At 40.4% G+C, this 12,354-nt stretch overlaps 1 protein-coding gene across 1 annotated transcript; it reads right to left on the reverse strand.

Annotated features, from left to right (window-relative positions):
• Positions 1-782: 782 nt before the first annotated feature.
• tmem63a (transmembrane protein 63A) lies at positions 783-11,783 on the reverse strand. Its single transcript, XM_031866153.1, has 23 exons — positions 11,673-11,783; positions 10,102-10,294; positions 9,751-9,830; positions 9,584-9,653; positions 9,319-9,356; positions 9,053-9,195; positions 8,705-8,756; positions 8,494-8,602; positions 8,212-8,282; positions 8,014-8,094; positions 7,540-7,657; positions 7,168-7,301; positions 6,291-6,434; positions 5,675-5,828; positions 5,482-5,588; positions 5,307-5,393; positions 4,958-5,023; positions 4,354-4,516; positions 4,014-4,119; positions 3,424-3,591; positions 3,092-3,207; positions 2,955-3,005; positions 783-2,501 (listed from the first exon to the last, which is right to left on the reverse strand). Exons 2-23 carry the CDS (start codon positions 10,267-10,269, stop codon positions 2,325-2,327), a joined length of 2,403 nt encoding a protein of 800 aa, XP_031722013.1. The 5' UTR covers positions 10,270-10,294; positions 11,673-11,783; the 3' UTR covers positions 783-2,324.
• Positions 11,784-12,354: the final 571 nt, after the last annotated feature.

The raw sequence follows: 12,354 nt of genomic DNA on the forward strand, positions 1-12,354 counted from the left end.
CGCGCACACCACCAACAAGTGAGAGATTGTTTTGAAATACTTAATCTTTGTCCGACATTAGCGCAATCAATAACCTTTGTTCACTCAGATCTTACAAAATTGATATCACTATATAAAAGAAAAGTGTTCTTTAAAGTCTCTTTATAAAGAATCTTTAAACCTTGTGTGTGCCCGGTGACTAAACATGCTGTTATTAGCAGCAGCTTAAGTGGGATGACACATTGTGACTTTTAAGTATGTAGAATAATGAAACCCAGAAAAAAAAAGTGTGTCAGATACTTGCTGTTAAGCTATAAAGGAGCGTTTCAGTAGCTGCTGTTCCTGATTTTTATTGGGCAATTTCAAGAACTATTGTGAGGCTCCATCAGGGTACAAACCCGTCTCTAAACCACAGCTAATAACCTATATATGTTGTTAGCTTATCACTTCATTACCCATATTTAACAACTACACTAATCACCACAGAATGCTGAAAGTCCTCAAATGACAATAGAGGTTGTTATTAGCTGAGGCAGGTACCGTGGTGAGAAAGGGGAAAAAGGGCAGAGAAAAGTGGAAGCAAAAGAAAAGGGAGACAATAGCGAAAGATCAGGTGAGGAGGTGGAGCTACTGGAATTGTCGCCTCATACCAATGTCGGAATAAGTTAAGAATCCTCAATGAAACACTGCGCATTTGTCCTTTTTCCACTTCTGTGGATTTACGACCCCACTGCAGCTCAACAGTGCCCCCAAATGGCAAGACTGTAAAGTTGTTCCCGTTTGTATTCCAAAACTGCATGAAGGAATGTTTAATGTGGACATTTTATTCACCCTGTACAAAGCTAAATGTTTACCTTAACATATTCAATCTGAAGACATCATCAATCACTGTGCAGTTACACGTTTGCTTTTAAAATGTAGTTCCTTATTAGAATGCACATTTAAAAAAGCTGCAAAAACATAACTTCAGAGTACATTAAATACAAACAAACCTTGACCTGTGTGAAACATTCCTTCTTTAAATGGTACAGCAAGATTGTCTTATCTTGAACAATCATATCTAATAGCTGTCCCCATTGTCACATGTAGACTGAACAAAAATGTTTGGTTGCAAAACCACAGCAATACTGATACAAATGCTCTCTTGTCTAATTACAAATCTATTAAGTAGACACAAAACAGCGCTCTCTTGATACAGAAAGTGCATTATGAACATGAGGCAATATTAATTATTCCCATGGCAGGTGTTGTCCCCAAAAAGCATCACAAAAAAGGCACTGTGAAGAAATATAAACAAAATAACAAGCAGCAAACAGAAAGCTCTGCATGTCCACCTCTTTGGCGTCAGTGTTGCTGGCTTGATTGTTCTGGTAATTCTTGCATAATAAGCTTCAGCACGTGCAAATAATGGACTCCGGTGTTGGAATCCAACATCGTGGCTTGTTTGAAATGGCAAGTTTTGGCAAAACAGTCCTTGGTCAATTGGCGAGAAAATCCTCAAAGAAAGTACTTTTCAAATAGAAGACTGAGGGTTTGTCATGGATGTGTGCGCTATGCCGATCAAGTGCAAATAATGACCCGAATATCAAATAAATTCCTATTTACCGTCTTTCCTGTAAGAAGCAATTCAAATTCAACACACTGTCCCCCATTCATGAAAATTCTACATTTGCATAATTATGCTCCAACAATGCCATATAAGGCTACGTGTCCTGCCTCACTTCCTGTATTGAAGTCCTGCTCTCGGGGATCCGTAAAGGAAAGTCTATCATTTTTTTAACAGCAGAATTAAGGGACCTGCTATAGTCGCGCAATGTGGGAAAATAATGAGTGCTTTCAATGGCGTGTCACCTGAGGGTCCGACATGAAAAATGTCTCGCCACAGCAACACTATCAATGACGAGAGGGGTCAAATAAATAAATAAATTTTGCTGTTTGAAATGTTCATGTTGATATTGTAGTGTTAGACAATTTAAACTATTGGTGATATCGTTAGGCTAAATTAATACATATAGAATCATATTAGCCTATAATTCCAATTGCAGAGTCTAACAGGATAATGTCAATATAATTATGAAGTGTAATATATATAGGGTTTTTAAGAAGACTAATTGCACGACTCCAACGACAGGTCTTGTGTTTGTACCCAAGAGAAAATTCTAAATACAAGGAAATTGGTAAACACGTCTAGTTTTCCTAAATCACTCGTACAAGCCACTTAACGGACAAACCTGTTCGTAGGAGTGGTTCTTGCATGAGGCTCTTTATGAATAAAGCAGATTTATGGTCAGGAGTCGTGGGCATCCTGACTCCAAAGCTTTGAGTCGGAGTTGAAAAACGCTGATTCAGCCATCTGACATATAGCCCGGCAGTGGGCTGGAGCTGTGGACCGGGCTGGAGCCGTGGACCGGGCTGGAGCCGTGGACCGGGCTGCCCTCTGTAGAGCCGTAAAACTGCTGAGGTTTAGACTCCTGTTGTGTGCTGGCAGGTGATTTGGGATTAAGCACTCTGGGAAGGTAGACCTGTAATTACACAACACAAAAGAGATGAGTACTGAAAACAAACAAAGGGCTCTTAAGGGGCTTTTTTCAACGTTCAGTTGTGTATTCTTTTATCTTCCCTGATATAACTCCTGTATATGATGCAATACTGCATGCAATGCCCAAAGTATGGTTTTGATACAAAACAATGTTGAAGGGAAAGAAAAAAAAATCCTCAAAATGTACAAGACAGACTGGGTGATTTGAACTTGCAAGAACAGCTCATTGTGAACAATCAGGTCTTTAGCATGTTGTTCAGAAACCAAAGATGAAACATTGACCTCAATAGCTCTGGTATTTTACGTTGTTAATGAATAACAAACCAGAGAGGGGACAAATAGCGTTATAGAATTTACGGCAAAGCTCAGGTGAGCCCTGAATACATCTGATCTTTCTATTCATACTGTGGACTTTGTTATGGAACAAGTACAGTACCGTGGTGTTTTCTTCCACTCCCTCTACTGTATCCTCGTCCTCCTCTTTCACCTGCAAAAGAACACAAACAATATGAACGCTCAGTGGGAGGCACGACTAAGAAGTGACAGCATATGCACACGAAACCGAACGCTCACCGCATAGTTGTGTGGACTGAGGTGCTTGAAATGGCCAAAGCAGGTGAAGCTGAGGCAGATCAAGACAGTGATGCACAGGATCACCAGTGTGAATAGAGATGTGGCAGTCCAGAAACCTGAAACACCACACGCGCACAAACACAAATCGTTTAAACAGTGGCATAGGGTTTGACTTTCTATGTAGCTGCATGCGAACACCTACATGTAGTTTATATAGTAACACATTCTGTCGTCAGGCCAGAAATCTTGCATTTTAAGTGTCCTCTTAGTGAATCTCAGGTCACTTTACTGATGTTAACTTTCTCCAGGTTGAGCACACACTTGTTTCCTACCTGTTCTGAGGACAGAAAAGAAGTAAATCCATATTAGGCAGATGATGGGTGCAGCCAGAGCTTGATTGACAGCTCCCAGGTGGACCTGGCGGTCTATGCGAGCGGGCAGGTAAGAGAAGTACATGTTGTGTTTGTCCACCAGGTGCTTCAGTATCATGTACAGGAGACCTGATAAGAGTCAGACACACAGCCATTTTAAAACCCCACGGTAGAAGGGACAGGAAATATGCTGCATGTATAGAAGTGTGTAATGGACACTGGGGTCTCTGGCAAACGCAGTTGAGATGTCAGATAGATCTGCTGATGATACGCCGTGTATTTGATGGACTGTGATTCATGATTCAAGATGTTTTTTGTCACACCAGTTATACCAGTACAATCGTGTGAAATGCTTTTGCTGGGAAGCTCTATTAAAGAAAAAAATAGTAAATATAAAAAGACATCTAAAATATAATACAGTAAATGTAATACTAAGAATCTAAGAAAAAGAAAAAAATCCATCTAAGAAACAATAGAGAGGTTGCATATTGCAAAGGGTTGGATTGATTGTGTGCGAGTGCGTGCTTGTGTACAGCCTCATAACTACTCACCAAAAGGCACGATGATGGGACATATGATGCTGTAAGCCATGATGACAGTGAACACGCATAGGGACCAGCCATACATGGCTCCAAATTCATACGCATAGGCCTGATTCTGTAAACAGAAGTCAAAGAAAATGAGTTGACATGCAAATGTTGAGGTAAGGCTGAAAATAAGGCAAACAAACAAAATTCTGTCTATTTATTGCAAAAATAATAATGTATAACTGGGCAGGACTCAATACACAAGTGGGCCCTGGTGTTCTGTTTTCCAGACATTGATATACAGTAAAACACATCACTGACTTCTAGGTGTAGTGTTCCTTTGATGGACAACGCCTTTACAAACCTGTTTTACATATTTCCTTTCAGCAGCAGAGCGCGCCAACGCCATACGAATGGTGTAAAGCAGCAGCCCTGGCAATCGCAGCAACTCCATCCCAGAGCCCACCAGCGCCGCTGTGATCACATAGTTGACAAAAAACGCGCCTTGGTCAGGTAAGAACACGCACCTGGTGGAAGGGAAAACAAAAAGAGGAAAGAAAGGATGACTATGAAGCAATGAGAAAGGGATTAAATGATTCATGAAAAGAAGGAATTTGAAGAAAGTAAACTCAGTCCACTCTTATCAGTTTTAACAAAATTTAGGAAAACTGAAATAAGCAATCTGAAGAAGAAATTATAAAATATGAAACTAGATCATAAAACAATGCAGTCTTGAGTGAGTGCAACAATAGCTGGTCACACATTGCAACTAAATAGATAATGAGTAAATAAATAGCAACTCGCATCATAAAATTGAACCTGTACGATACGAGTCTCTTTTTAATGAAGTTACCATCAATGTGAGAACAATAGTCGTAAAATCCATAATTCAAATGAATTAGTTAGTTTACTTTTCTTTCTTTTCTTCTTTTAAAAAGCAAGACAGACAAAAAACAGGGATTACTTACTCGAACCTCAGTTTCCCATCGGAGAGAAACTCTTTATCAAACAGCCAGCGGAAAAACACCGCAAGACTAAAAACAGAAGGAACAATAGAAAAAGTAAGGCAAGCTTCTTCCTGAATTACATTTGACCAAAATGTATCCATTATCCCGGGAGGGACATTTTTAGTTTTTTTTAATAAACAGTAAAATACCAAATAAAAAAGTGAATGTACCTACAACGTGTCAATTGCAAATCACGTCTTCCCCATTTATGAATCATTATATCTGAAGATATACTGATTGCTACAGTAAACAGCAACTAAAGTATTACTGAAAAAGAAACAATAAACCTAGAAGCTGGGCAACAAATTACCTCGTGAGTCCCAGCGAGGGGAGGATCAGCACCATGAAGAGCAAGAAGAAGTACAGTTTACGCATTATGCTCAGCTGCTCACTGGACCTGAGACACAGATGGCACGAGATCACAACATTTCCTCCACTAACAGAAATCAATCACTGCACTACCAATATGTGTGTAAGTGTAACACCTGCTCCAGTGTCGCTCTCCAATTGTAGAATAGTAAACTATGGTAGGCAGCAAGGCAGAGAAGGCCCACAGCAGGAGAGTGGGGAAGAACTGACTGACGATAGGGCTCTAGGGTGGAAAACAAAAACCTGTAGATTTTACTGTTCTGGAAGCATAAATTGTGACAAGTAGGTGTCTGCATGTGAAAGTCTCACGTTGAGATAGTGGATAGGCAGAGTCACGTTGAACTTGTCCAGGGTGCTGATAATGATGGTGGGAGTCGTGAGGAAGGTGAGCAGGAAGAAAAGGAAAACGTTGATCATCAAGTAGCGCATGAACCAGCGAATACCTCTCACTGACAGATTCTCCCTGTAGGAAGGGGAAATAGGAAAAACAGAAACAACAACTGTTACACACACAGAGGCAGCGCAACGTAGAGAAAACATACCAGTGTGGAGTACAAACTAATTCCTCCCAAGCTGACTTCTGTTTCTCTTCCTCTGGGAACTAAATCTAAATGTTTACATATATATGGGTATTTTGGGGATGTCCCAAGTATTAAATCTAATTGGCAATTAATCGTTTTCCACTTTTATGAATTACATCTGACAGAAAACTTCAAAAACATTTTTCTACTTATTATTAAATTGGAATCATGCATTTGGCCATCAGAATTCAATAAAACAATAGCACCACATGATTCCACTAAAAGTCGGTTAATGATAATATTGAATTATTGCCTAGCCCTATGGGCACCAGTGCTATAAATACCAATTCATATGATCTGCAAGGAGCACATACTGTGTGAAGAGTTGGCGTTTCAGGGCTTACCAATACACGTTTTTTGGATGGGGTGCAAAGCTGACGCTCCACTTGTTCACTTCCAGAGTTCCACTCTCCGATGAAGGTTGGGGCACTCTCCCGCCACAGCAGCTTGTGCGACCACACTCGAGTGCATTGAAGTCTTTCAAAATGCTGAGGTGAGTAAATGACAGCTGTTAGTGACACACATTAACCAGCTTTCAGCGACCCAAAAGGCCTGCGTCCAGTAAAAAAAGTCATGTGGTGACAATAAAACCGAGAGATCGCCGTCTTGATCAGTCAGAAACAAGCAGAGTCAGCCGACATAATACTGCTGCTTCTACACCGTCGGACAACTACTCATTGCAGAAAAACATTGGCACATGATGCAGCCAATCATCTCTTGTTATGACAGTCATGTGACAAACACAATTTGAAAAGTGGAAATTGTAGCAATAAATGGCAGAATAAATCCCTATGGAGTTGGATCAACTAAAACTATTTCACAACTAGAATTAACTCCTTGCGGTTGTATGCCTCCTACAGACAGTATAGTTGCCGTTTACATCCACGTCTGTCCAAAATGTCACCACTTTATCATTTAACCCGGTAGAAATTGTCATAATTTGCATATGAATTCTTGAGTTTTAGCAAAAAAAAGTGTTTTATGAGGTCACAGTGGTCCTGACCGTTGAAAGACTTTGCTCAAGGCAAAAGACATTGTGTTCCCAACAAACCGGACAGACAACCTGCAAACACAACGGCGACAGCCTTGGCCAGAGGCATAGATTGTATTATTATTATCACGTGTCAGGTAATACAGATGTTCCTGCTCTTTACTTGTCCTGTACAGTAAAATACACACGCAAGCACCGACAGAAAAAGACACCTTTAAATTGGTACTCACTACTTGGCCATAGCCTCGGTCTGCAAGGTGACGAAGGCCATCCCCAGGGGGCGCTGTGGCACCAGTTCCGCCTCTTTCCTCACCTCTTCCAGCAGGTCTTTCTCTTTAGTGCTGTAGTACTCTATGGCATCAATCTGAAGAAACACACGCTTTACTTGAAACCACCTTTAAATCTTGGTGTAAAATTGTTCCAGCTTGCTTCATTTACTGCCACTGTAAGTTAATACGACCAATGCTACCCTTTTTCATTCCATCACAAGAGTCAGAACAACCCAAAAACGCTGCATTTGCTTTTACTTTTCTTCTTCTTCTTCTTCTTCTTCTTCATCTAGACACCCTGAACCAAATTGTCTAGCTTCTGGTCCATCTCACCTTCTCAGGTTTGCCGCAGCAACAGAGTTGACTACACAAGCAGGGGTTAATCAATTCACGTTTCCCTGTTTTCTCCAGGGCACGTTCATAGTAGCACAGGTTCTTTCCTGCTCGCATCCTGGTGTGAAGATAATTAACAGACAAACAAAGGCATATAATAAATAAATATGTATCAAGCTTGAGTAAATATCCCTCAACATTTTAAACACAGCTCTATGCCTGGAATATGCTTCACATGCTGCTGCTTGCAACTATTTCCTCTGCGTTTAAAACCTGAAATATTAAATATTAAAGAGAAAGTAATGTGTGGTTGCATAAAAGTAAAATAATGAGCTAAAAGATGCTAAAAAGCTCAGTAGAGCTGCTGAGTTAGGGTGTAAATTCTCTCTATGAGTGTGTCACTGCACACAGAACTTAGATACACAGTTAAAATGAAAAATATGTATTTTGTTGCTTATTGTTCTGATGTCTTACCTTTCCTTATCAAGGTACATGAGCTTGGCCACGTCATAGCCCAAGGTCACAGCACACACGCGACAGGTAGGGTACGCCTCTCTACACAAACACAGTGCTGACAGTGACGAACAGAGCAGATGGCTCCTATTCATGGGAACATGCAAGGACACCGCGTCGAGAGGAAAGTTCAGCTTCATTCAATTCAATACTACTCACATGAAATGAGTCTTTAAGTTTTCGTCTGTTGCCGCTTTGGGGACCAAACACACAAACAACGTGTTTCTGGTCTACAAACAGAAAGACAGACTGGCAGTTACCATCGCAGCTAAGCGACACTCAGCATATACTGAACATAATTAAACACTAATCTGACTTTCATCATACGGGTGAAATATAGATAGAGAGAGTAAAACAAGTAACGTGGACACAGCTGAAATGTATAGGTTTGTGAGAGACATTCAGACCAAACATCTTGTAGTCTAGAAGTCAGAGACTCACCGTCTCTCTGCGCATGTCTTTCATTTGTGACGTGTGATGTCGCAGCAGAACAACCGTCAGGATCAGGTACAGAACTGCAAATACTGTATGCAGCCACAACAGGTCGTTTCTAGAGGCAAAAGATGACAGACACCAAAGGAGCATTTTGTCATGACCAACCCACAACACTTTTGTTTATGTATCCAAACTGTTTTCGTCATACAGTAGTTACCCCTTTTGAAGATTCCCAACAGTTGTCCTTCCAAAACTCTCTGGATCATCACCTGGAAGAGAGAGGAAAAAAAAAATACTGTAAGTATAAATGTTAATAAGAAGAGAGAAGAAAAAGATCAGAATACAAGCAGCCATATCCTGGATTTCACCAAAAAATGTGCTCAAAATCCCCAATTAAAAAAAAAAAAAATACACACACTTTAGGGACAGCTCTTGATTGCTTGATTCATATTTAGAACCATCAAAAAACACACACCTGACGCATTCTGTCCATAAAAAAAAGCCTTTAAAATATGTAAGCTAACTACAATTTTCACCAACAGACAGAGAATCGTGCAAAACGCACCCAGCAGGTGTCCAGTCAAGTTGACAGGCAGTATGATTGTGACGGAGGCGACAGCTATGATCAACAGCAGGATGATCAGATGGCGCTGGAACGACAGGTAGTGAACAGCATCCATGCCACATCTGGCTTTAATCTTCTCCTCACTAAAACGCACGCACGCACACGCACACGCACACAGATAAGAAGGGAGCTGGTATACACATCGTGATAAAATAGCTCTGGTTGAGGCACAAGTACAGAAACAATGACCAGCACAGTTCACTCACTCCATTCTGATGATGTAAGGCAGCCAAGAGCAGAATCCCTGAACAGAAAGGGAGGTATTGTGATTACATCAACCAACAACGAGGATTATAGTAATAAGGATTATTTGGTAAGTTCTTCATGATTCAAGACTGGTTTGAAAGTATTACAAAAGTGCTTTGATATCTTAAAAATGAAGTGTTGACAAAGTGAAAAGACCTGATGCGACTGTATGCCTTGTGGTGATTTTGGTGCTGAAACTGATGACAAAGATTTTCTTTTACCTACCAATTCATTGTCAAAGTCATCCCCGCTGGATGACATGTGACCATAGCGGCGGTGTGTTGAATCGGTGAACCTGACACACACAAGTACAGAGTCAAGGAAAAAGATTCATCTGAACTTCACATCTGAAATCTGTCCTATGACAAATGCGTGCGAGATCAGGAACTGACCCGTCCTTGTCGGCCACTAACGCCAGACGCCCATAGTCCCAGAACTTCCTCCTGATAATAGAGAAGATACTCAGCAGCACCTGTAGGTGGCACCGGGAGAAGAACCAATCAGCTTTCACCTCATGCACACAAAATAACCTAAATATGCCTTGACACAAATAAAGCAGTGGTTAGTAAAAAAAATTTCTTTATATTGCAAAATGGAGAAAACTTTCTTTATAGAGAAAATATGAAGCATTTTGGCAGGGATTGTCTCTTGCCTAAAGGGATATTACATAAAGACTTCCAGTCTTCTCTCACTTGATCACACCACATCACAGGCAGGCAGACACCGTACATTTTTAGACATACCAAAAAGACACAGAAATCGAGCAGTAGCACAATAGGCACTCCTCCGAAGCGGACTTCATTGAATACACCCCTCTTTCCGTTGAGGCAGCTCTTGTTGTTTGCGAACCCAGAGGGAGTGGTACCATTTATGGCCTCTAGGGGCCACTGGTCCAACCATGGGGAAGACATCACCGGAGGGGAACCAGCAGTTTGTCTGCAGAGATTGACAGTAGTATATATTGAGAAGCAACCTCCCAGAGTCAAAGCTGCTCCCACAGCGATAAGGAAAATATTAGTGCTGCAAGTAACAAATCCTTTCATTATTTTCTTTTGATTAATTGTTGTTGACAAAATGTCTGAAAAATGTAGGTCACGGTTTCCAAGAGCCCAGCTGACGTCTTCAAATTGCTTGTTTCGTCCAATCAGTACAACACCAGTACAAAAAAATTGTTTACCTTAACTTAGCTCTGGCATGCTATTCATCTTCCCCTTAATTATACAGCCGAAGGGATCCTCTCTGGTTTTATTTGATCATATTTAATGTCCTTGGATTATTTTTACAGATGAATATCCTGTGTGCAGCTTTTTGTAGATGGTGCAGCTGTATTACTTTACATGTTGTTGGGTAGTTTATTCTACAACAATACATTATATATTTTACAAACTGACCACCTGTTTTGTATGTTGAGTGTAATTCTTCAAAGTAAATGTGGAGGAGGAAAAAGTGCAATATTCACACATGAATTGAAATAGAGCAGCACATACGAACATCAATAAAGAAGTAGTGAAACATGTACTTAAGCACAGTATTTGAGTAAGTGTAGTCTACATTACACTACTGTTTGGTTAGTTTAACACCACTTGTGTATATTCTGAAAGACATGTGTACCATCATAGTTACGACTATGGTTTTGAATTTTTCTGTTTGAACTCGCAATTCGGGGATTTTGTCACGCTGAGCCATGACTTGGCCCCGGCAGCGAAGATAAAAACAACCGTCAGTGTCTGTGTAGTGTCAGTACTGGAGTCCATATCAAATCCCAGTCGTCACAAGTTATTAACAAGGCTGCTCGCGCCCCACCCACCTTCCATAAAGTAGATGAACCACGTTCCTTGAGTCACGCGGGCGCAATTGAAACATTGTTTCAATTAAACCACCCTGACATTAAAACTGACGCGTAACTAAAAGCACAACTAATGCCATCTGTCTGCTCTTAGTTTGACAGGGGACAATTATTCTCCCCTTAGTACGAAGTGAAACCTCTTATTTTGACGCAGCTGTTTACTTATTCAGACAATGTGACTGAACACACACTGTGACATGCGGTTGCTGTTATGATAGATTCACCAGCTTAAGGTGAAACATACGTGTATTCTTTACAGGTTTTTAGGTTTTTAAAGCAACAGTTACGTGGAAGCTAAAGAGTGCAGAGGTTAGACGCAAAGATTGCTAATGCTATAATGAGGTAAGCAAAAGTTTACCAACGGGCTATGACAACATCCGCTACCACAACTGCCTATATTGTCCGAAAATGGCACGATTCGTGTTTCCACGTTGCCTACGCGTGTGTGTGTCATGTAGTCTGTCCTACCTGTATGCTTGTTTTTTGTATTCCTGTGCGAGGGAAACTTCTTTCAACAGTAAATACGAGAAATATGATGGTCTCCGCTCCCTTCTCCTTTATGTTCCGCATATGCGCAGACGCAGCAGAGCAAACAGCTGTCTCGAGCCACTCCAGACAGAAACAGCAAGGACCTCCCTCTGTTTCTCCTGTGTACTTCTTAACGCTATATGAGTTAGTTGTAAGAGTTTCCACTGAATAACAGGGAGAAAACAATGACGAATGGCTCGGCCTCTATGTGATTCAATGGCACTATTTTCAGCGCAATGAAGCATTGAGATATTTTACTAAATAGGTAAATACCACAAGCAATAAAAAATATTTTATTTATAATTGTACGTATGATGCACAAAAACAAAAAGTAAAGGAGAGTTCAATAATAATCATTATGATTAGCATTGTATCATTATTGCGAACATAAATTGTATGTTAGCATATAGTCAAAAAACACTACAAGTTCCCATCATAAATGTTTTGTTCAAACCATAAAACAAGAAGGGTTTCTGGAGATTGTCAACTCTCAAACAATGCATGCTGGGAAGTCTTTTAAAACTTGAATTAATGAGTTCAGTGAAATCTCAGCAGTACATTCATTCAAGTCAAGTTCTAAAGTAGTCTAACTTGAAATTAATAAAACTAATATATTTACATG

The sequence above is a fragment of the Anarrhichthys ocellatus genome, unplaced genomic scaffold, assembly GCF_004355925.1.
Source record: "Anarrhichthys ocellatus isolate YVR2014 unplaced genomic scaffold, GSC_Weel_1.0 scaffold34, whole genome shotgun sequence".
Taxonomy (NCBI): domain Eukaryota; kingdom Metazoa; phylum Chordata; class Actinopteri; order Perciformes; family Anarhichadidae; genus Anarrhichthys; species Anarrhichthys ocellatus.

Bases quoted from the DNA above. Each gene is read 5' to 3' on its own strand.
- tmem63a (XM_031866153.1), bottom strand. From the start codon at position 10,269: ATGTCTTCCCCATGGTTGGACCAGTGGCCCCTAGAGGCCATAAATGGT. The intron at 8,095-8,211 runs GTGAGTAGTATT...GTGTTTGTGTAG, and splicing joins AACTTAAAGACTCATTTCAT to AGAGGCGTACCCTACCTGTC. The intron at 6,435-7,167 runs GTGAGTACCAAT...TACTCACCTCAG, and splicing joins ACCGAGGCTATGGCCAAGTA to CATTTTGAAAGACTTCAATG.